Source organism: Mesoplodon bidens, assembly GCF_964165515.1.
Source record: "Mesoplodon bidens genome assembly, chromosome: 14".
Lineage (NCBI taxonomy): Eukaryota > Metazoa > Chordata > Mammalia > Artiodactyla > Ziphiidae > Mesoplodon > Mesoplodon bidens.
Window position 1 is genome coordinate 57,304,999 of NC_138170.1, and position 25,865 is coordinate 57,330,863.

Below are 25,865 nucleotides of genomic sequence, written 5' to 3' on the forward strand. Positions count from 1 at the left end.
ACACATCTCGCTACTAGCACAAACCAGTAATCTTATCCACTATCCTACTTCGGGAAGAGAATTGGGTTGAAATCTAATAGATATTTCAAGCAACACATCAGTTAGTCCCTATAGTCTTTCACATTTTACGTTGCTTCCCTATAATCATCATTCATTTCTTTAGCACCGCGAGGCCATGAGTATCAGAGGCAAAGATGTGTCATGATATCATCTGCTAAAGATCTAACAGATCGATGGCAGGCTTTATTCTCTCTGAAATAAACTCTGCCACCCTCTATGTGTGTGTATATATATATATCTCCTTTTTATATATCCCAATCATATCCCTTTTATACATCCGCATTATAGATCCCAATCATATCCCTTCCACCTGTGATTGTAAATAATTCCAGATGCCTAATCAAGGGGGTTCCAAGCAGTTAACCTAGGAGACCCACAGGGTCCTTCCCAGCCGATCGCACCCTCCCGGGACCTCCCTGCCCGGCTCGCCTTTGGCAACACCAGGCCCTTCACCCAGTGAGCGCCGCCTCCGGGGCCGCTGCGCCGCGGCGCGCGCACGCGAGGCCACATGACCCCGAGCCGCCATGGCGGCGGTGACGGGCGGTCTCTGCTCCGGGCCTGCAGCGGGCGCCCGCTTCTTCTGCACCGCGGGCCGCGGCCTGGAGCCCTTCCTGATGCGGGAGGTGCGGTCGCGGCTGGCGGCCACGCAGGTGAGTCGGCCTGGTCGCGCGCCCGGGCGGGAAGCAGGGCGGCCCAGTCCCCGCCCCTGGCCGTTGTGCCTCTCCGCCGGGGTCCGTCCCAGACCCGGGAAAGCGACGTGAGCCCCGCGCTCTCGGCCCGCGAACCCACGGAGGCGACGTCCTGGCCCTCGGAGTTCTGCTGGCAGGTTCTCTAATTACTGCCGGAAAGACCCGCCAGCCGTTTTTCCCTGCACATCTGTTACCGCGTATCTGTCACGCGTGAAGTTTTGTTAAAAAGAGAGGTTGACGCAAGTTACTTCATGGATTCTTTAAAAGAAAAGTGTTTGATAGTGCCTATAATTAGAATTAGACCTGTCAGAATCCTTTCTCCATCCTTTAAATGCAAATACAATCTTCAGGTTCAGCTGTTTTTGTCAGTTTCCCGACAATGATTATGTTTATCTCATAGGACTTTTGGGAGGATTAAATGATAAAGGGTGTGTAAAGTACACCTTAAACACGCAGTAAATAGTAGCTAGAAAAATTCTCTTGGAAGCCTCAGAGGAGGAAGTTAACAGTTGCTGGCATTTATACGCTGTTAATTTCAATGAAACGAAGAAGGTTTTAAACATCAGTTTAGGTTCTAGGACAAGCTGAGCCTGGTTCTTGAAAACAGGAAAAGGATGTAATAGAAAAGTGCTCCAGTATCTTGGGATATATATGACAGCGTGAATGATGTGTTTTTGGAAAATGAAAGCTTATTGAAAGAAATTGACCACTCCACTCCCAGGACTCATGCAGTGTTGAAGGTCTACAAAAGGAGTTTTCAGTGATGAGGGGTTGGGGGGAGGAGTATAGAGGGGTCATGAAGAATGGCATCAATCTTTATCAGACTACCTGCCATTTGTGGTTTTGGTCACAGAATGTCATAGAGTATTGAATGTAGCTAATGTAAAAAAGCAACAATAGCAACTGCTGACATGGATTAAGCATTTAATATGTGTCAGACAATTTTCACAACTGCCCTGTGTTATGAGGTAGGCTCCACATTTAACAGAAACGGAAAATGAAGCACAGGTAAAGTCCAATAAAATATTCAAGTCGTGGAACCAGAAAATAGCAGAGCTGGGATTCACACCCAAGCTGTCTGTGAAATCAAGCATGAGCATGTTATCATGTTCAACCTAGGCAGGCTGGGACCTGGGTCCAGTTCCTTAAACACTGTGTGGCCATGACGTCTTGCTGCACTGATTTTTTAAAATGTTAACGTAGAGTTCTTGGTATGAAAAACAGATGGCTTGACCCAGACTGCATATGCTGCGTTATTAGAAAAAAGATGGTCTCTGCTTGTTCTCAGTCTTTGCCATTTGCTTCTCCATGGTGTGGTTTCATATGTTCTTCTATCCTCTATGTTTCCTGTAAATCGGAGTCCTGTAAGTTATAGCTAGCACTTGGTCATATTCAGGTTTGATTTTTTTTTTCTCCTGGTGGTGGGGCAAGCCTCTCTATAGGTTCCTGTGTATTTTTAAATATTTAGTTTATAGCATATAAATATATACTATAGTATGTAGTGTGTAGAGTACTTTAAAGAAATGTGTTGGGTAAAATTAAGCTTTACTTTGTAATAATGTTTAATGTGTTAAATACTGTTATTTATTATAACAATAAAAGCAGTAACAGTAATTTTGAAGGTAGTAGAGGTGTCTCCAATGCCAGCTGGCCAGGAGGCCCTGTCAGTTGATTAATCAGCCTTTATAAATCCACATAGCAAAGACAATTAACCCAGGTCTTTTTGTTTTTACTTTTTTAGTGGGGTCATGATGATAGAGGGTAGTGGGGTACAGCTAAGGAGATAGTTGAGTTGTTTCATAGTTTTTCATTTAATGTAGTAAAGTATATATTTTAAATTCTCTCTTCTAAAATGATCCAAAAAAAGCTCACACCCCACCTCAGTCCTTCACTTAGCACTTAAAAATTAATTCTGAAATGAAATGGCATCTATAGAATTAGGAAAACTTTGGTATCTCCCTGTATTACTGTACCTGACTTTTTTGCATAGGCTTAAGCTTTTCATCTTTGTGTCAGACTTGAATCCCTGAATTTTAAAAGAAAGGTAAAACTGCTAACTGCTTAGATAATGCTAGCCGATAACAGAGCTATTTTTTTCTTTAATAAAGGCTGTTATTTCATCTTCTGAAGTGTTAGACATAAAACCAGCTGGTTTTAGGCAGTTTTTAATGATTTAATTCCAAATGGAAAGAACAGATTGGATATATAAATAAATTTTCAAGTAACAAATACTGGGATAAAATATTCTAAAATGCCACAGTTCTCCCTAATTATTGTAATTGAATATGATCAGTTACAAACTAAAAAAAACGAGTAACGGTAGCTTCAGTGTTTGAAATCATAAACAGCAAAATTCATTTCTCTACTACTTTGAGATACAATGTCTTTACAAAGGGTGAACAGTTAAAGTGCTTTCATATATATGACTGATTCTCACAGTGGCTGTTTTACAACTTCGTAAACTACTTCTGATTACATGTTCATTTCTTGTAAAAGGAATGTAGGCCTAATGTTAATTTTTTAAATAAAGAGAATAATGTTGCTTTTGGTTTTGAGAATGTATTTAGTGCCTCAACACATATTATTCTTATGATTGGATACCCCAAATAAATTAAATGACCTTTTAGGTCCTCTTAATTAACTTTATTTTCAGTCAACGTTTTTTTGTTCTCCACACCCTCCTCAAAAAAATATATTTTTGGAGGAAGTTCACTATATAAACTGTTTCTCTTGAGACTCAAGTGAATGAGAAAAGATAAGATCTTTGTACAATTAAATAACAAATTTAATGTCTAGACTACTTAGGTTAAAATCACTGGTCTAGATGTTTACATCAGTTTGTTTATAAGACTTGGATCTTAAAACCATACATTTTCAGTAAAATATTTATTTCAGCTCCCCCAGAATCTTGACAAGGTATTTCATGTCTGTTAACCTGTTTTGTGATGGCTTAACATCAGCTATATTTTTCGGTCAAGTAACATAAAATCTAAACTTCTAAAAATTTACTTTTTAAAACTGTCTCTCCAAATTCTAAGCACTTTTGAGGCATATATTTAGTTTTGACTTTAGAGGGAAAATGTCACCTTTGTAATGAGAAGTAAATTGTAGAAACCAGAAGTTCTTATTTTAGTTACTTCATTATCCCCTTAAATACTGATTCCTAAACATTCTTCTCATTCCCTCCTTCCTCCATCTCTCTTAGTTAGCTACATTGCTGGTACCTAAGCTATTTGGGTTTTTTTTTTAATTTATTTGTTTTTCCAGCTCTATTGAGGTATAATTGACATAACAACATTATGTAAGTTTAAGGTGATTTGATACATTTATATATTGCAAAATGATGACCACCATAGCATTAGCTAACACCTCCATCCCGTCATATAAGCACCATTACTTTTTTGTGGTGAAAACATTTAAGATCGACTCTCTTAGCAACTTTCAGCTATATAATAACAGTATTACTAGCTGTAATCACCATGCTATATGTCAGAGCCCCAGAACTTGTTACTCTTGTAACTGGAAGTTTTGGGGTTTTAATTGTTATCAACCTAGGACTTCCCCAGTGGAGATTCTTCTTCATCAAGCTAGAGTGGTAACCTCAGAAATTACCATCCCCAAAGCTTAATTAGACCAGGTCAGATCAAACATACAACATTTGGAGCTCAAATTCCCATTGAATGGGAGCTACCTACACACATGGGATCCCCCAAATTCCATGGTTGCCTCAGTCCTAGGAAATGACATAAAACCATGTCCGTCAGCCCATGGCCACTGCTAAAGGGAGAATGCTAGGACTATCCACATCCATCCTGAACCTGAGGGCATTGGAATGACCCACAAGGTTTAGGGTTCCATTGACATTAAGCACCATTTTCTGTACCTCGTTCCACTCTCTGTGAGTCAGTGCTCTCTTCATTCTCCTTTCTTCCCTGACTTTGACCACATAGCATCCTGTCTCCAAAACCTCTTTCTGTTTGATGCATACTTCTTGCTTCTGTCCATTTTCCAGTTCCCACAGCCAAGTGGTTCATTATTTCTTCCTCAGTAATCTCCTTCTCCCTCCAGCATCACAGTCAGCACTCAGTCCTTTATGCCTCTTCCACAGTAATCTTTTCTGCCGGCTAATTTAGTGCTGTCATAGTGTTCATCAGAAGCTTATAATGCTTGACCGTTAGCATCTGTAGTTCTCGAAATTTCGTGACCGTTATCAAGGCGGCCTGAGCTACACCATCCATCCACCTGACACCATCAGTCAGCATCACACAGCAAATGTTGCCATGCTGACTTACAGTTTACTTCAGCCAGGTTGTCACTCCCATCTGTGTGTTCGTGCCCTTTTTTCTTTTGTTAGAATCCCTCTTCCTAAGTCTTATAGGATTCCTCCCTGAGACTTTTACTAACGATGGCTTCCGTCGTCGGTGCTACTTATTGTACCTACTACTTATCAGTGCATTTATTATGTTAAGTTGTTAGTTTTCTTCTGGGTTTAATGCAGGTTGTTGTCTTATAAATTTTACATTTTAATTTGTATGTCAGTGTATGCCTATTACATTATTATTCATCTTTAAGATTTATACTGTATGCTTCCTTGTAGACCACGAGGTAGATGTTTAAGAAATACCTACTGATTATTTTAACCTTGGGCTAGACACCTCATTTGTCCTCTCCATTATACCTGTCCTTTGCCCACTCTTAACAGTTGTGTGAGATTTGATAATTAATGAGTATTTTGTGTTCTATTTTTTTAGTAGTGTGTGCACACACACTTTCCAAAAGGTAACATAGAAAGATTATGATCTTGGTCACTGACTATGTGACTTCATACAAATTATTTAACCTCTCTAAGCCTCAGTTTCCTAATCTATAAAATGGGGATGATAAAATCTACCTTAGAGGGTTGTTATAAGGATGAGGGGGAGAAAAATGTATTCAGAGTGCCTAGTACAGTGTCTGATAAATAGTAGATACTTCAGAAATGGTCATTTTTATTATTGTTAGTCTAGGTGCTATGTTTTAATTAATATCTATTTTTTCTATCTCTAGGTTGAATATATTTCAGGAAAAGTTTTTTTCACCACCTGTTCTGACCTGAATATGCTGAAAAAATTAAAATCTGCAGAAAGGTTATTTTTGCTGATTAAAAAGCAACTTCCATTTAAGGTTTCTTCTGTAAGTAAAGGTACAGTGTATACCTATTGCTTTTACCCCCCATGATATATTGTACTCCACAGTTTTCTGCTTGGTAATTAATATGTAGCCATTTCACATTTTTAAGATTCAGACCCGTGGGATCATTAATTAGTTATTTTTCTGTATTTCCTGAACATTATCACCTAATTATGTCTCTTCTCTTTGTAATCTGCTGCCTGTCTTCTGAGATTTTAGTGTCCTAAGTCACATTTCTTCCTTAAGAATTATGATCAGACACCTTGTCTAGAGCTCTGTATGGTCAGTGCATTTATTTAGATTTAGGAGCATGTAATAACCCAAAATGCATTGATTTAATTAATTGGCCAAAACTGTCACCATCTAAATTTTAACCGATGAGTGATATAATTGGAAAAATACTACATAGTAAAATTTCCTGTTTGGGGAACTTTAAATGTTTTGAAAAACCTTATACCCATTTATAAAGCATTAGAGTTAAAGAGGGCTTAAGAGATTTCTTGTCCACTCCCTAATTTTATAAATATGCTGCTGAAATAATGTAAAGATCTTGATAAAAGCAACAAAAAAGGATCAGATACATCTGGATAAAACATTGCCTTAAACCTCATTTTGATTGCTGCTTGTGCACAAGAGACCATGTCATCATATAGTCTATAATAAAATGTGTCAAGAAAGATACAAATGGCAAGAAACCAAGACAGGGCAGAAAAATTGTTTTAAAGCAAATCCTAAGGTATTTTATTGTGGGGTGAATAAAATTTCATCCCAATGTTCCACACGCTTTCATCTTTAGAGAACTACAGTAATTATTCTTGGGTCATTTTGATGTCCCTTGTTCATCAAGGAAAGGTTACATTTTATCGAGTATGGCTGGCAGTCCCTAAGTTATGAATGGGTTGTATATCTGAAGTGTTACTTTGTGGAAAATCATTTTACGATCTGTGCTAATATTGTATGGTCTAAAATAGTCCCAAGATTCAGTTGCTCTGTTTTTGAGCTCTGTGTTTTGCAATTTATTCTGTTTTTTTAAACTTAATTTTTGTAGGCAAGATCAGCATTATTTTAAAGATCAACACATGCTCTAGGACTATAAGTATACTGAAGAGATGCATATGCTATTGTAGGACAAATGATCTTGCTAAAGAAAATGATAACTTTGTAGGAATTTTAAAACAGTTTTGACATTAAGTATGGAATATATGAATGAACTTTATTCTGTACAATATTCTTATGTTAAATTATATAAATTCCAGATGAAAGGGAAGTCACTATTCAAGTAGCAATTTAATAAAATTTCTTATTTTAAAGAAATAAAGGTAATGGGATTTGGGGGTGATGAATAGCTTCAATAAAGGGTAAACTAAGATTTTATTTATTTAGGAAAAATATTTAATGAAATGCAGAGACTTACAAATGATGATCCTGAAAGTTGGTTGAATGCCATTTCAATTTGGAAAAATCTTCTTGAACTTGATGCAAAAAAGGTAAAACTTTCTCAAAAAAACGCTAACCCACTAAAAAGAAAAGCAGGAGAAAATGACATCATTGCTAAAAAATTGAAAACAGATCAAATGCAAGAGATACAAGAGAATAAGGAATGCCAAATGGAAAAACAAATAGAAGAAGCAACACTGGAGCAAGGAAATTTTACCACTAAAAGAGACAAATCTCAAGAAGAACTTCAGAACGATGTAGCAGAAGCAGTTGATACTCATAACCAGAACGACTTAACTTTCAGAGTTTCCTGTCGCTGTAGTGGAGCCATTACAAAGACCTTTACTGCACAGGTACACTTTCCCCCTCCAGAGTGGGTTACCATTTTCTAAAAGAATTTATTACTCTTTAGATCTAAAAAGAGGTGAAAACCTTTCTCAGAATACATAAACCAGGCCCAGACAGATAACTAGGCCTAATCTCATATAACTAAATCTCTTCTAAAAATGCATTTTCCTTCTTAACTGTACCTCAGATGCTTAAGAGGAATAGTATGCCATTCTTTGTAAAGACCTCCTTTTACTTTCTCCCTAAAAGTTTTGTTAAACGAATAGATATCCTTTACATTTGGAAATCCTAATATCATGGTCTGAAGCTTTTTGGCTTTCTCTGTAGTTCGGTTCTGTGTTTATTGAATTGTTGCTCTGCACCAGGTCCTACATGTGGGATTGTCCCAGGACCCAGATGCAAATACACAGATGGACGTAAAAGGAGAGCAAAGACCACGAACAGACCCTACAAAGTTCAGTAATATAAAGGGCATAAGCCTAGGTCCTTTGGCCAGTCTTAAAATCAGACCCTTAAGTTTGAGCCTAATGCTATTGCTGGTAATTTTTAAACATATAGGATCGCCATAGCTAAAATAGTTAATCTTTCAGCTTGCATCTGTTTCCTAAAACCCAGAATGACCATATTTATCAGGCCATGATCTGGTTATTTTATGTATCTAAAATTACAAGAATAAAGATTACATACGAGTAGACGTTAATGCCATAGGATGTGTTGGGGATGGAAGAGGTAAAATGTACCCTTTTTGCCTTGAGTAGAAAATGCTTTTGTGTGATATTTTAATATTGTAACCTTAAATTACCATCAGATAGTCTGATTGATTTTCCTGCAGACTCTGTTAGTTTTTGCTTACATTTAAACTTAAAATTTTCATTTTTAGTATATTCTTTTCTGTAACCTGCTGCTTTTCCAGGAGGTAGGAAGAGTAATTGGAATTGCTCTCATGAAACAGTTTGGATGGAAAGCAGATTTGAGGAATCCAAATTTAGAGGTAATGAATGTTCATTTTATTTTATATGCTTATAACCTAATTCTTTAAAGACGATGCCAACTATTCTTTTTTTAAATTGAAATATAGTTGACATAAAATAGTATGTTTCAGGTGAACTACACAGTGATTCGACATTTGCATATATTACAAAATAATCACCATGATAAGTCTAGTAGACATCTGTCCCCATGCAGGTATTACAATATTATTGCAATGTCAACAACTTTTATTGTGCTTTTCAATTTTGCTTTAGAGTTTTAAAAATCATGTCTACATGGAGCCAGCAGTCTGTCTCCTCTTTAGCAATAGAATACTGCAGATAATTTTGCTAGCAGTTTTCACTGTGAAAATGTCTCATCCAAATAGGACTTTTGGAATGGAATTGTTTAGTCACAGTTAAACTGAACATTTAACATAAGGTTGCAGAGATGCTGTCTATAATCACTATAATAAATAACAAGTCCGTATAATAAGAAATTCTAGCTAATGGTAAAAAAAAAATCGGAAAACAAAAAGGCCAATACAAAGTTAAATAGTGTGTTAATCGTGGCTTTGTTAGGGTTTGGGGATTGTTTTTCTTTTTCTCTATTTTCAAAATCAATTTAAGGAGGTTACACAATTTTTAATTAGAACAAAGTAAACACTTACATGGGAAAACAAATTCTAGCTATAAAAAATATTCTTCACTATTTTTTGAAAACCATCTCATAAATTTGACCAGTTTAGTCACTTTTATGATTCGTTAATCATAAATTTATTGTTATATAGCTTTAAATGGAGTAATGGCTGGCCAAATCAGAAGATTTTGTGCTGTTTTTCAGTTTTGTTATTTGATATTTTTTGCTTTTAAAAAGTCGTGCCTCTTTTATATTCTTTATTGCTGTTATGCAAAATATTTTGACCTCAAGAATGTTTTGACACAAGGGTGTCTTCCTTCATCTGCCCCTTTCCACTTTTCTTATCTTCTGCTCTCCTGGTTTCCTCCTCTCCATCTCTCCCTGACTCTACCTCACTGTCTCAGAATTATAGTTTTCTCATAGTTTAGCTCATAACTAAATATATCTAATTTAATTCCTATCATCCATTTAATGCAATTAATAATAGCTATTGGGGGCTTCCCTGGTGGCGCAGTGGTTGAGAATCTGCCTGCTAATGCAGGGGATACGGGTTCGAGCCCTGGTCTGGGAAGATCCCACATGCCGCGGAGCATCTAGGCCTGTGAGCCACAACTACTGAGCCTGCGCGTCTGGAGCCTGTGCTCCGCAACAAGAGAGGCCGCGATAGTGAGAGGCCCGCACACCGCAATGAAGAGTGGCCCCGGCTTGCCACAACTAGAGAAAGCCCTCGCACAGAAATGAAGGCCCAACACAGCCAAAAATAAATAAATAAATAGATAGATAGATAGGTAGCGAAGCATTTGAAGCCCTTTAAAAAATAATAATAATAATAATATCTATTGGTAGAAATAATCAACACAAAACAAAATTGACAACAATAGAATCACACATAGTAAAATCCGTGACCAAAATTGACAGAAGAATCAAATCTTAACAAATTTTGTTCTGTACAGTTGATAGAAAAACCTTCATAGTGGGGAAAGCTATACCTGATAACATTTGATATATAAAAATATCAGTATATCTTATCTTTAATATAACTTTTAAATAGAAAAGAATCCCAATTAGTAGTTTTGCTTAAATGAAAAATATAAAAAATTGGAAAGTTTAGCTTCAGTAATCAAGGAATTAAACTGACTAAACGGAGTTCACTCCAGATTATTCTTTTCTTAATAAAAGTTTATCAATATTGGAATAATTCTGATTAAACTATATTAAAATACCTTTGGGGTAAAAGTATCAGGAATCAAATGTTCTTGAGGTCAAACAGCAGAATTAGAGAATTCCATAAGGCTCATCAGGCTACAGAAGGAGGGTTCTTTAAAATCTATGTGGGCTACTAATTATAACTTGAGACATTTAAATCGTCATCATGGCCTATCATGACGACTACAGCTGACACTGCTATACAACTTAAAGGAAGGCAGTTAAGAGAGTAAATCCTAGGAGTCCTTATGACAAGGAAGAAGTTTTTCCTTTTTCCCCTTCTTTTCCTTTCATCTATATGAGAAGATGGATGTTAGTTGGACCTATTGTGGTAATCATTTCACAGCATACGTGAATGAAACCTTCATGCTATATGCCTTAAACATATAGAGTGATATATGCCAATTATGTTTCAATAAAACTGGGGAAAAATAACAAGGTAATAGAAGGAAGAAGCTCCCCTATAAATAGTAGGGAGGGGAAAGGTCACCCTTGCTACAGTATATTTGGCTTAAAGAATGTTTTCTGTTAACCATGGCATCAAGTCTTATTTGAGGCTAGAATTAGGGTAGATTTAGGTAGTTGTCTGTAACCTAAAATGATGAAAAATCTAATTTAGTTAAGGTAATTCAAAGAATCGCTGGGAAGAACGGTGACCTTGTGTTCTTTGTAATACGATTCTCAATATAACTTGTATACAATTTGACCTCAGAATTTTTCTATGAGATGTACTTAAAATTTACTTTGCCTCTGCTCAGTAAAAAATATTATGGAACATTTTTCTGGATATGACAAAGCCTTGGAATTTCTTATTAAAATATAGGTTGTATAGGTTCAAAATGGAAGTTTTCAAATTGTCAATCATTTGGTAATGCATTTCCTGTTCCATTTTAACTTCTGTATTTGTTCTTTCAGATCTTTATACATCTAAGTGACATTTACTCTGTGGTGGGAATTCCTGTGTTCAGGTAGATATTGTTTCTAAGTTTCAGGTTTGTTCCTTAGTAGAGTTTGTAAAATTAAGAACTTTGTGCTTTTATTTATAGTATGAAAGAAACATTGATATATCAGAGGGGGCTAAAGGCAAAGCATTTGAGTTCTTTGCTTGAGCCAGTAAAGTGTTTTCACGGAGCTTAGTAGATATGATCTGATCGGACTAGAGCTGTGAAAGATTTGATCACAATAACCCACTGATTACATGATTCATACTGAAAATTATATCTAATTATTTCTATTATTAAATGATTTTCACAGGCCCATATTTTAGCTAAAATTTTTAGTCTGTTGGCTTCTTGGATTTTTTTATTAAAGTAGAAAATATAACACAGTTCTTAAAAGTCACCTTAAACGTTCTTCAAATTTTATTGCAGTTCTTTTTTTGTGGGAGAGTAATTCCAGTTTTTAAAATCTTCTTCAGGTTTTCTCCCTAGTTATGTTGGGTACTATGTAATAATAAATGCAGTTGATTCCTTTTCTTATTCAGAAATACTTATTGAACGCTTATCATACGACAGGTCCTTTTTCTAGATGCTTTGGGAAGAAAGAGCTGGTTGGATGATGGAAATAGGGATTTGCAGTTTGTTGAGAACATGTGAATATTGTTGGCATCTTCAAAACATTTTATATGCAAAGCCCTGTTTACACAGTATAAAGTGATTTAGATACCCTTTCTCTAGGTGATTCTAGGCATGGAATGTTTTTAAAATCCTAAAAGTGCTATGGAAATACCTCACTTACCCTAAGCTCACATTTGTGCATGTGTAAGCCTGAATCAGGATGTAAATAGGAATGCTGAAGGTCACTGTAATAGCTTTTATCAAATGGTGCACCATAGCAGTTGATCAGCATAATGCTGAGAACACTGTAGATGTTCAAGAAGTGTTGAATGATTGAGTTCCACTGTGTGCTAGTTATAGGGTAGGCCCCACTAGCCTCTAGATTACAAAAATCATGCACCAAATAATATTTCTTGTCAACTCAACACACACGAGGTCATCACATGCCTCAATGCTCTGTTGTTTTCCCTTGGCCCCCACCTACCCCAGTAGCCTACCAACTCTCCCAGACGAAACCTAACCCACTATTTTATAGCTACACCTACAAGGTGTCCAGGCTGCCCTACTCCAGTGCCTTCTGAAGTCCCAGGCCCTAACCCCTGCAGAATATTTGTTAATCTTTTTTTTTTTTTTTAGCAATTTTGCCTACCATGGGTTTTTTAAATTTTATAATAGTCAACAGGAAAGGTGGGAAAAACTGAAAGATGTCCACATTTCAACCTAGTGTAATTATTGATAGTCACCAAGACAAGGGTAAGGAAGACTAGTAAGACAGTAAAATATGAAATATATTTTTAGAAGGATTCATAAAGCAGCTAAATATTCTTTAACACTTTGGCCCGTAAAAGGGTGAGCTTAAGTGTCTAGAATATTGATTTATAAGGAACATTTCATCCCCAGCAGGGCTGACTGATGCAGTATGAATGTATTTAGATTTTTGGCACCAAATAAAAGAACTCATTTTTAATTTGTAATCATATATAAAAATGCTAACTTTCATGCTCTTTTATTATTAACTTAACAAATATACATATATAAGTTTTTATATGTGTTTTTAAAAGGTGTACAATTTTATTTAATGCTTGCTAGACACCCTCAAGAAGTCATGCTTATAGCATCTCAAGTAATAACTGGTAATTTAACCTAAAAGTTGACAAATAAAAGGTATGTATCTGAAAATTAAGGCTCAGACCCTGAATGAGCAGTGGCCGAAAATAAGATTGCATTAGACGCTCTGTGATTAGTCTGTTTCACTACCTCAGCAAAGGAAAGAAACAATCACGAAGTGTGTTGATTAAAACAGTTCGCCATTGTGTGAGGCAAGGGAGGCATATGAAGAACTGAAAAGCAGATAGCGGTGGACAAGAGAAGTGATGGTGGAGGTCAGAAACTGTAACCTGGTCACCCTGACGAGAAGAAAGTCAGAAGTGATGCAACAGAGGACAGAGCAGCCATCGAGTTTGAGGGACACACAAAAATGTGTATCTTAGTAGCACATCACCTGGTACAGTAAACATAGTGGATAAGAACCATGGACTTCAGTTCCCCCTTCTCCACAAAATAACTCTGTGAGTTGGGGCATATTATCACATTCCTCTGCTATAAAATCAGGAAAAGGATGGTATCTACTTCCTAGCTTTATAGTTGGGATTAAATGAGATAACACATATGAAAATGAGATAGCTGCTTTTATGATACAGTAAGTGGTGAATAAATTTCAACTATTCTATCTTTAAACAGATCAGCAACTAGGGAGGGAAGGGGAGAAGCATTTGCCAGAGTAAGTTTAATTCATTCAATTAATTTCAAGTGAAATTATCTAATGAGTACTTACTCTGTGCTAAGCATTGTGCTACATATCCAGTGTTCAAAGATGAGTAAGATGGTTATTAAACACAAGGAATTCACTCTAGTGGGAGAACAGATATATGGTCAGTGCTTGATTGGAATTAGAAAAGAGGACCTAACGGATGGAGTACAGGTGAGCAAAAGAACACAGAAGAGTATCACTCAGTGTATCACTTAAATGGAGAATAATAAGCAAGGATATCTCATGTGGACAAGAGAAGGAAAGGATCTTACAAGCAAGGAACTGCATGTGCAGAGGCATGGAGGTGTGAGGAGGCTTGAGGTACATGGTGGACAGCAGGTAGTTTCGGTATAGATGGGACAGGGAGTGCATAGGGAGACTGGTAGAAAAGGAGACTGAGGATTGGGAACGAGTCACGAAGTGTCTTATAAGCTGGGTTAAATAACTTGAATTTTATTCTAAAAGCAGTAAGAATTTGAAGCAGAAGAGTGTTGTGATTAGGTTTGTGATTTTTAAAAAATTACCAAGGAAATTATATTTTAAAGTGGAAGGGAAATAAAAAGGCGGGGGGGTTAAACTCTTATACTGGTTCAGGCAATGAATGATGAAGAAATGAACTAAGGCTAAGTTGGGGGTAATAAAAAGGAGGTCATGCATTCAAGAAAATGTTAGGGAGTCTAGAATAACTTCCAGATATCTGATTTTGGCAACCAAGAGACACTGGTGTCAGTCACTGAGATATAAAATATGGGAAAAGGAAGTAGTTGTGTGTTCAGTGAAACATGTCCAAGTAGATATTTAAAGTTGCAGCTCTGGAGTTCAGGTGACAAGTCTCAAATGGAGGTGTAGATGAGATTACCCAGTACATAGATGGTAAGTGGCCTAAGAAAATGAAGACGTATATCAAGATAGTAAATACAGGGAAAGGAGAGTGTACTTAGTTTATATCTGTAAATTTTGCAGTAGTTAAAGAACCTCCAGGTAAAAGGTGTCCAAACACACCTTTGAAGATAAAGATCTGGGATTCAGGGGACAAATCTAGGCTAGAGAGATGTAGGTGAGAATTTCTGATTTACTTCACTCTGTATGACAGACTCTAGTCCATCCACCTCACTACAAATAACTCAATTTCATTTCTTTTTATGGCTGAGTAATATTCCATTGTATATATGTGCCACATCTTCTTTATCCATTCATCTGTCGATGGACACTTGGGTTGCTTCCATGTCCTGACTATTGTAAATAGAGCTGTAATGAACATTGTGGTACATGACTCTTTTTGAATTATGGTTTTCTCAGGGTATATGCCCAGTAGTGGGATTGCTGGGTCGTATGGTAGTTCTATTTTTAGTTTTTTAAGGAACCTCCACACTATTCTCCATAGTGGCTGTATCAATTTACATTCCCACCAACAGTGCAAGAGGGTTCCCTTTTCTCCACACCCTCTCCAGCATTTATTGTTTGTAGATTTTTTGATGATGGCCATTCTGACCAGTGTGAGGTGATACCTCACTGTAGTTTTGATTTGCATTTCTCTAATGATTAGTGATGTTGAGCACCCTTTCATGTGTTTGTTAGCAATCTGTATGTCTTCTTTGGAAAAATGTCTATTTAGGTCTTCTGCCCATTTTTGGATTGGGTTGTTTGTTTTTTTGATATTGAGTTGCATGAGCTGCTTGTAAATTTTGGAGATTAATCCTTTGTCAGTTGCTTCGTTTGCAAATATTTTCTCCCATTCTGAGGGTTGTCTTTTCGTCTTGTTTATGGTTTCCTTTGCTGTGCAAAAGCTTTTAAGTTTCATTAGGTCCCATTTGTTTATTTTTGTTTTTATTTCCATTTCTCTAGGAGGTGGGTCAGAAAGGATCTTGCTGTGATTTATGTCATAGAGTGTTCTGCCTATGGTTTCCTCTAACAGTTTGATAGTGTCTGGCCTTACATTTAGGTCTTTAATTCATTTTGAGTTTATTTTTGTGTATGGTGTTAGGGAGTGTTCTAATTTCATTCTTTACATGTAGCTGTCCTATTTTTCCAGCACCACTTATTGAAGAGGCTGTCTCTTCTCCATTGTATATTCTTGCCTCCTTTATCAAAGATAAGGTAACCATGCGTGTGTGGGTTTATCTCTGGGCTTTCTATCCTGTTCCATTGATCTATATTTCTGTTTTTGTGTCAGTACCATACTGTCTTGATTACTGTAGCTTTGTAGTATAGTCTGAAGTCCGGAAGCCTGATTCCTCCAGCTCCGTTTTTCTTTCTCAAGATTGCTTTGGCTATTCAGGGTCTTTTGTGTTTCCATACAAATTGTGAAATTTTTTGTTCTAGTTCTGTGAAAAATGCCATTGGTAGTTTGATAGGGATTGTGTTGAATCTGTAGATTGCTTTGGGTAGTATAGTCATTTTCACAATGTTGAGTCTTCCAGTCCAAGGACATGGTATATCTCTCCATCTGTTTGTATCATCTTTAATTTCTTTCATCGTCTTATAGTTTTCTGCATACAGGTCTTTTGTCTCCTTAGATAGGTTTATTCCTAGGTATTTTATTCTTTTTGTTGCAGTGGTAAATGGGGGTATTTCCTTAATTTCTCTTTCAGATTTTTCATCATTAGTGTATAGGAATGCAAGAGATTTCTGTGCATTAATTTTGTATCCTGCTACTTTACCAAATTCATTGATTGGCTCTAGTAGTTTTCTGGTAGCATCTTTAGGATTCTGTATGTATAGTTTCATGTCATCTGCAAACAGTGACAGTTTTACTTCTTCTTTTCCGATTTGGATTCCTTTTATTTCTTTTTCTTCTCTCATTGCTGTGGCTAAAACTTCCAAAACTATGTTGAATAATAGTGGTGAGAGTGGACAACCTTGTCTTGTTCCTGATCTTAGAGGAAATGGTTTCTGTTTTTCACCATTGAGAACAATGTTGGCCGTGGGTTTGTCATATATGGCCTTTATTATGTTGAGGTAAGTTCCCTCTATGCCTACTTTCTGGAGGAAAAAACACCTTTATTTTTGTACTAGGGTAAAAGTCAGCTAAACTCTGATTAAACACATCAGTGGATTTTACGAAAGTAGGGAATTATTTTTATTTTCAAGGAGTTTATTTCTGAACACATCTTTCCCCTGAATAATTTTATCTTTACTGACATAATGAGGCCGTTTTGTTGAAGTAATAGATTAGTTTTGCCCAAGTTTAAGCAAAATAAGAATGCGTTCACTTTTTTCACATATTAATAGAATTGGCTTCCATAAAATAAAACCTCTATTAGTAAAAATATGCACCTAATGGCTAAGAATTTAAAAGGTTCTACATAAATCTCTGATGCTTAGAAAAGCACTTTGTAATATATATGGGCAAAGACAGTTTTCCATACCAATTCTCTCTCTCTCTCTCTTTGTGTGTGTTTGTGTCTAGAGTGAAAATAATCTCTCCATTTTGGTTTTAACTAATGTGTTTTGTAGCAAGATAATTGCTGCACTTAGCCTGCAGAAGCAAGATTCATTGATCGAAATATTTTGTAGTCTTTCTACCTGCAAAGTTTATATCCCAGATTCCAAATCTATGGATATAATACTATTTACAATGTAAATTTTTATTTCCTGATAAACCTTTTAAGAGAAAAAAGACACAGCTCTCATGGGTTTACCATTCAGGGCTTCCTCATTATAATAGTAAATATGCAATTATACTGTTTAATTTGATAAGGTATTTATAATTACCTCATTTCATTCTAAGATCTTAAGAGGCTTGCAGTAAATATGCACAAAACAGGATAACTTAAAGTCAAAGAAAGAGCAGAAATAAAATGATGAAAGGAAATAGGGTTTGGAAAACACTGTGGCTTTGTGTAATGTTAGTAGAAGAGCCCCTTAGTGGCTTTGGAACAAGCCTACCCCCTAAACAACCAGGCACTGATTCTTGAAATCATCGTAATGTCTTACCAACAAACTGTATACATGAAATAGAAAAGTGCATTGATATTTCCAAGGAAAGGCTTGTTCATTGCATTAGAAACATAAAAATAATATTCTGAAAATTTGTATCAAATCTGGAAACACTGATAGTAGCAATGATTAGGTAAAGGATAAAGTATAAAGTGATACATAATGGAGACCGGTGAACTCATTGGGGAGATGTCTGCTTCAGCCCTTCTTTCGATAAATTATCTTAGGCAATGCAATGTCATGCTTCATTCCATCTTTTGAGAAAGATGCAAATGAGCAAAAAGCAAACTTACAAAAGGGACCTTTTAGAAAACATATTTCAAGGGTTAGCATCCATTCAGCCCTGCTTCCTATACTACATCTATATCACAATGCAGTCTGTTCCTCTTGATGACTCCAGATCAGCAAGGAAAGATCTAGTCCGTGTGGAAAGTAGGGAAGTATATAAACACTTTAGGAAGATTTCTCTCATGTGATTAAATCTTTATAAGTTAAACACATAAGGGTTTAAATTTCACTTATCTAAAAAATTTACCTTTCTGAAATACCACACTGGCTGGTTAGACAAGATGCGAATTAGAGAAGGTAATTTTGTAATAAGGTTAAGTATTCTCTAACAGGAAATACTTTAGTGCATGTTGTATGAACTTGTTAAAATGAGGTACAGATATGAATGGGTTAATTATTTTTGTTTACATCATATTCTTTAACATACAGTAATATTGGGTGTTCTTTTCTTTTAGGGTTCCTTTAGCCAGCAGAGCTTACATCAAGACAGCAGGACTGAGATCTACCATAGCGTGGGCAATGGCCTCTCTCGCAGAAATTAAGGTAAGGAAACTGTTCTCATTCTTATTAATGTAATAGCAAGGTCCTTTCCATAATTAACTTACACAATCTCTTATTGATAGTCATCTTTTCTCTTTAGTTCTTCTAACCTTTTTTTTTCTTTTTCTTTTCTTGCCATTACTCTTACGAACTGCAGTGATGTGTTTTTATATACTGTTGAACTTCTGAGAGTATTTTGGCTATGAAAAAGCTGAGTCAAAAGATAGCTACATTTTATTATTCCTAATTTTTTGTCACAATCACATGGCCTGTAAAACCTCTACTTCTTAAAATTTAACCAAGATCTTGATCAGTTTTTGTAAATATTCCATGGACATAAGAAAATAATTTTATTTTCTAGTCAAGAGATGGCCTTTAATATCTTTACTTACTGTTTTACTATCTGCTCAGTTCTGAAAGAGGTATTTTGAAATTTATTAGGTTATTAATTTTTTTAAGATTTTGCATTATTATTAGTTGTTACCTCATTCAACTGCTGTGTAGTTTGGTTTATACTCTTTTATGAATGTTACTGCTTCATTGTGCAGTGTGCCTCTTTCTTGTTATTAAAGTTTTCATTATTTTGATTTGGAAATTAAAATTTCACCGTCTTATTAATATTTTCACTGTTTTCTTTCTCTTTGCATTTTCCTTTATAGTAGTTCTTTGACACTGCTTTATTTTCAACTTTGTTTTCAGTGTGTTTTTTTTTATAAACACAGAACTCTGTTTTTATCCCACTCTGATAGGCTCTGTCTTTCTGTGAGAGAATTCAGTATTATGATAGATACACCTGATTGCACTCCTCCTGTTTTATTCTGTTTGTAACTTCTTACAGTTTACTCTTTATTTTTACTAGTTTAAGCAACTTAATCATTTCACTGTTCTCCCTGAGGTTGGATTTTACTTTATGTTTTATTCCATTAGTGGCTCCCTCTCCCAGCTCTCGTAATTAAACACATGGGACTCGATTCTAACTTTACAACAAGACATCGACTCTTTTCTTTGCCAAGACACTGTTTTCACCACCAAGACACTGTTTTCACCACCAAGACACTCTCATCTTCCCCCACCCCGTCCCCTCTTCCCTATCATAAGATGAGACCTCCGGGGTACTTCTTTCTCTTCTGCCCCACAGAATTACTCCTCCCTACAATGAGACCTTTACAATGAGACCTTTGAAACATTTCCCCCCCTTCCACTCCCAACTCCCAACTACTAGATTGAACTAAATTATTTATTATGTATCAGACCTTCCCTTAAAGCATGACCCTCTGTTTCAAAAGTTCTTATTCTGCACTTATATTACACAGTCTATCCTGAATCATTAAGATGTAATGTGTGTAACATGCACGTTTCTGTGTAAACACACAAAGGTATATTGTGAGGTGCAGTGCTCCTCGCCTTTGTTCTTCACTTTGAGGCCTCAGCTCAGGTTTATTTGTTGCTTGGTTAGTCTTTTCTTAGCTACTTTCCTCAAATGTAGTATTGAGGAATATACTGTCTGGATTCTGTATATCCTCAAACTTCTTCCTGTCAACCTGGGTATCGCCACTCTGGCTAGGTATAAGATTCTTGAGTTGCAGTCCTTTTCTCTCAGAGGTCTGTAGATGCTATTCCATTGTCTTTTCACTTCTGGTGTTCTAGGTGAGCAGTCCACGCCGGTGTGATTTTTCTTTTCCATTATGCCTGTCTTGTCCTTTCTGCTTGCAAGCTTATGAGAGTTTTCTCTTTAATCCTCTAAAGTTCAGTAATATCACCAGGATGTGAATACTTATGTAAGAGTCTTTTCTATTCAACCCAGAGCTCGGTGAGTCTGACTGTCTGAGTTCTAATTCTGGCTCTACCACTTACTGGCTGGGAAACTTTAGGTAAGATAACTTAACATCTCTGTGCCTAAGTTTCTCATTTGCAAGATGAAAATAATCTCACAGGGTCATGTGAGGACTAAGTGAATTAGCATTTATCAAGTGATTAGAACAATGCCTAGCATATAGAAAGTATGTAAGTGTTGACTTCTGCTATAGTAATGTCGGGGAGGTGAAGACTTCCCCCCTACCCCTCTTGAGTTCTTTTGGCTGGTCTAATAATTAAACTGACACAAGACAGATTAATAGGAGGGGGAAAAAATTAATTTGTATGCATGGAAGTCTAATAGAAATGGGACCCCTGAAGTGACCAAAGCAGGCTGTTTATGTATAATTTTTAGACAAAGAAACAATTATTTGTGAAGATTTAATGAAACCAAGGGGCGTGTGCTTGTAGTAGCAGACAAATGAAGAACTAACAAAGTTTGTTTATACAGCTTTCTTAGCCTTCAGTTCCCTAACTCTGGTGATAAGGATGCTTTCTATACCTTCACAAGGGAGATTTAGTTCCTGCTTTCAGGGGGAAAGGAGGTGATCAGAGTGTCTTTTTCTTTCTTTCCTTCTTTGTGAATATCATTTCTTTTTACTGGCTGTTTCTCAAGTAACTTTAATTCAAGATAATCAATATGCCATTGAAGCATATTTTGGGGTGGCCTGCCCTGGACCCCAACAGTAATAATAATCATAGTTATAATAGTTATTATTTGGAATGTATAATTATAAAAAAACCATTTTTTTCCTCCACCTCAGGTACTCTTTCGTGCATTATTTACTTAATTATTATTTCCTCAATTATTTTGCTTTAGTGTCTTTAACCTTAAACTACTTCCTTTTTTCTTCTTCTGCAATTCCTGTGATAAGCATGTTAAGCTTCCTTTCGCACATGCTCTCCATCTCCTTATATTTTGGCTCTGCATTTTGAGTTATTCTTGGATATTATCTTAGAAACGATAACGAGAGTCACAAAGATGTGCTCTACTTTATTTATTGAAATGTTTAGCTTTAAAATCATGGTCTTTTTTAGCTTTCGAAAATGGTGTGTGTGTGTGTGTGTGTGTGTGTGTGTGTGTGTGTGTGTGTTGTATTTGCTATCTCTAGAAGCTCTTACTTTCTTTCACATATTCATCTGTTCCCTCCAAAAGTTTCATTTCACTAGATGTGTGTTCTGTTTGCTCTATGTTCTTTCTAGGTTTTGAGGGACCTCCTCCCCTTAGATGTGTCATTATTTTTCTTTGTTGGCTCACTGGGGCTCAAGTGTGGTTAGTAAAGTATTTTAAATGGCTGGAATCCTGTAAATGGTAAAAGGCAAGTGGATCTCTGGCACCCCTGGCTTTGGTAGTGTAAGGAGACTGTCAGCCATGCTGAAGCGCTCTGTGAAAACTTTTCTGTGCACCGGGCTCCCTGCAGGGCCACAGATCTCTGAAGACCAGGTATTTCCCTGATTCCAGTGATTTCCCCTCTGGGTTCCAGTGCTGGTCTCTAATTACCCACCCAGCCCATGGCAAGGAGACCTCACACTGGTTCCTTCTCCCGGGACCTCAGCAGAGCCCAGGGTGTCTCTTAGCGCCGGTTGCCTCTAGTTCTGAGCCTCACTTGCCTCAGAAGTAAGTTGCTCAGAGTTGAGAGAAAAAGGAGAGAGCTATTTCCATATTACCACGTTCCCAGAATCCATGATTTTCTTTTTTATTTGATTTAGATCTTTAGCCTAAATTTCTTTTAGTAAGGAGAGAGGGGTATGGTAACAGTTTATTTTTCCCCAAACTTCCAGTGATGTCACCACAGTTTATATTTACATATAAATTTATATAACCACCTACAAATTTGAAATGTTACCTTTATCTGATACAAACATACAATTTTCAGAAATATAGAAAGTAAATGATCGAAAATATCCACAGATAATACTCAATGAAATTTTTCCCTTTTGTCAGTTTGTCCTGCTAGGACCGAAAGTAAAAATTGTTTCTCTAATGTGACCACCAACAAAGAAGGTCTGTTAAAGTAGGTGAGAAACAGCACAGCAGGGTTCTTTTGGGGGGAATGCAGTGATGACCCACCATGTAAGTGATCCCAGTATCCAGCGTTGATCCAGGCCCCTCTTTGGAGCTTGGTACCCAGAGCAGTGCACAAGCAGCTCAACCTCAGGTAGGCCAGTGCCACGAAAAATGAAACTTAAGTCTGGGGTCATGAGATATTTTTCATGTTTCCTATAAGCTGTTCTTCCTATATATCATAACAAGTAAGGAAAACCAAGCTCTATACATCTCAGTTATTCTTTTAAGCACATGGAAATACTTCTCTGCTTCTGCCTGTGTACCCAAATGTCATGGATAGAAAAGGTCCTATGGTAAAACAGACATTGAAAGATGCTTAAGGTCAAACTACCTCATTGAACAGGGACCATGGGGGAGAAAGAACACAATGTTTGGCACATTTTAAGATCTTCATAAAAGCTAGTTCTCATACCACTATTAAAGTTGCCATTTAAATCATTATTCTTTTTGTCACTCTCTGCCCCTTCATGGGGGACCCATGTGCTACTCTCCGTAATTTCGTGCCAGGGGAAAGTCTCTTTCTTGAAGGACATTTTGTTTCTTTCCATCAGGTACCCCCTGGCTCTGACTGAAACCTGGCTGTCCTCTGAGCGTTCTGCCTCCTCTGTAGACAGACCAAGGGACCGCTGGGCCTGGAGGTGGGGTAGGTGTCCTGCTTGGCCTCATCACCCCTTCTGCCTCAGGTCTCTCACTGCCTTAGAAGCACGTGCCATCAGATTATCCCGGTGTCTACAGATCTCTTCCTATCTTTTCTGTAATGGTATAGACCATTACTCCTGTCATAATTCTTTATGACCTCAGTGTCCACTCTGTAGTCTGATCCCTTGGCTTCCCTACCTCTAATGATCTGCCTTAGTCATATCCTAGACTTTATCATACCCAGAAGGGTATGCCTTCCAAAATCTCAGCTTCAAGAATCCTGCTGTTAACCTTCTTTTTCCCTTTCACTTCCTCTTGTGCCCTAAAGCAGTTCTTTAACTCCGTGGGACCTCTAGTAGGTGACCCTACTCACCACCTGTCCTCAGCCCTCTTTCACAGCTTGGATTTTATGTTCTATCATTACAGCCATTTCTTGACCATACTTTTAATTCTCTTACTTCTTAATTGACTTAAATATTGGAATCAGAAGAGAACTGTAACATGTTCTTCCCACCAAGTTTACCGACATATTGGAAGCTACGCCCTCATACTTTGCCTTGTCATCATTATAATTAATGAACTGTCCTTGTTTCACTCCATTACTTGTGTACTGGATTCCATTCCCTCTTGCCTACTTGAGGACTTTTTTCTCTACTAGGTCATTCCCATCAGCATGTACACATGCTGTAATATCTTGCAACTTAAAAAAGAATTAACCCTCTCCTGAACCCACATGCTCCCTCAGCTACCACCCCCTTCTCTGCTTCCCTTTACAGAAAAACTTAAAACTAGTTGTCCATATTTGGTGTCTGCTTCTTCTCTTCCCACTCTCTCTTGTGCCCACTTCCCTCAGGTTCTCTTCGCCAGCACTCCACTGAAACAGCTCATCTTGCTTAATCTGCTAGCATGTGGACACTGTCCTCACTCCTTCTTGAAATGGGTGTTTCCACTTTGTTTCAGGACCACTCTAGGTTCTACGTCAGGATGTGCTGCTATCAGTGTGCACTGCTGAATCTCCATCTACCAAATGTCTGTACTTAGGAGGTCACTGGCGTCCAGCCCACAGACTGTTCTTTTCTAACTTTTCTTGCTTCCTAGATGGTTTATCCAGTTTTGATGCTTTAAATACCATTTACAAACTAACAACCACGGTTCCCAAATTTATATCTGTGGCCTGAACCTCTCCTCTGAACTCCAGATGCTTAAGTCCACTTGACATCCATGCTTGGTCTAAGAGGCATCTCAAAATGAACATGTCCAGACTATACTCTTGTCTCCTTTGTAGCTTTTCCTCCCCAACACTTCCCAGCTCAGTAACAGGCAGCTCGTCTTCCTGATGCTCAGGTCAAAAACTTCAGTCACTTCAGACAGTTGTCATTCTTTAACATGCCGCATGCAATCTACCCTGTTGGTTCTACCTTTAAAATATACCCAGAATCCAACTACTTCTCCCCACTCCCACCAGCGTCACTCTTTATTCAAGCCACCGTTGTCTCTGCCTGGATTCCCTAACTAGCCTCCCTGTAACACTCTTGCCCTTCTGTGATCCATTCTCAAGAGAGCAGCCAGAATGATCCCTTTGAAATGTAACATCGTGTTACTCCTGCTCAGTTTCCCTCCGACAGCTTCCCACCCTTCAGCATAGAACCAGACCCCTTGTAACACCTACGAGATCTGACGTGGTGCGACCCCACCCAAGCCCCCCTGCCCAGATGGAAGAGTTCTTAGTTTTTTCTCCACTTTTCCTGTTCTCCTCTCAGGTACAGATAGGATGACACTTTCCTGGCCCCTTCACATTGTGTGTGTCATGTGACTGACACGCTTTCCCCAATTAAATGTTGGTGGAAATAATGTATGTCACTTCCAGATGGCACCTTTAAAAGCCAGTGCCCGATTCGTCTTGCTTTCTTTCCCTCTGCCACAGCGGTGGCCGTGCTCCAGGTGGCGACCACTTCACTGTTTGACTTGCTGAATGAGGAGCAGAAGCCCCCAGTGTCATTCTGTGGGCTTGGAGCCTGGGCTACACGGTGTTTTAAACCTGTAGGACTTGGTGGCTGTGACTGCACATGGTGTTATGCAGCCCATCTTGGTGGAGTAGTCTGGCCACCTCTCTGACGTAATCACCACCTTTCCCCTCTCGCTCACTGTGCTGTGGCCACACTGGTCTCCTTCCTAATCTTTAAATGTGTCAAGCATACCTGCACTAGGGCTTTAACTACCTGAAATTCCTAACAAAGTGTAGAAAGGAGTCTTTACTCTGAAATATTGATTCCTCAAGTGTTAGGTTTCTATTATAATAGATTTAATGATAGCAAATCAACATTTCTGTCTATAGGCTGGTGCAGTTGTTTTAGATCCAATGTGTGGACTTGGAACAATACTTTTGGAAGCTGCTAAAGAATGGCCAGTAAGTTCTAAAGTTTGGTAAACCAGGCAATGTTTTACGTTAATCAGTGTGTGTCTTCACTTACCAATTATTTACAGGTAGACTGTCTATTTAGGGATTATTTTTTAATTATACAAGTTGCTATATAACTGTAATAAAAATAGACTATGAAGGGTTAATTAAATTGCTGTGTTATTTCTTTAAATACTGTGATAAATTTAGGAAAATATGATAGAAATACAATAATTCGTCATGACCTAGATTATAT

At 37.4% G+C, this 25,865-nt stretch overlaps 1 protein-coding gene across 4 annotated transcripts in view; it reads left to right on the forward strand.

Annotated features, from left to right (window-relative positions):
* Nucleotides 1-469: 469 nt before the first annotated feature.
* Nucleotides 470-25,865, forward strand: part of THUMPD2 (THUMP domain 2 tRNA and snRNA guanosine methyltransferase) — a 46,265-nt gene continuing 20,869 nt past the window's right edge. For 2 of the 4 annotated variants that reach the window (XM_081253513.1, XM_081253515.1), the window contains exons 1-7: nt 470-710; nt 5,796-5,931; nt 7,302-7,708; nt 8,617-8,694; nt 11,433-11,485; nt 18,566-18,653; nt 25,547-25,618. In XM_081253513.1, coding sequence (XP_081109639.1) covers nt 585-710; nt 5,796-5,931; nt 7,302-7,708; nt 8,617-8,694; nt 11,433-11,485; nt 18,566-18,653; nt 25,547-25,618 — 960 coding nt within the window. In that variant the 5' untranslated portion in view covers nt 470-584. Of the gene's footprint in view, nt 711-5,795; nt 5,932-7,301; nt 7,709-8,583; nt 8,695-11,432; nt 11,486-18,565; nt 18,654-25,546; nt 25,619-25,865 lie in introns of those variants that run through there. The other 2 variants (XM_081253512.1, XM_081253514.1) reach the window with 2 other exon arrangements.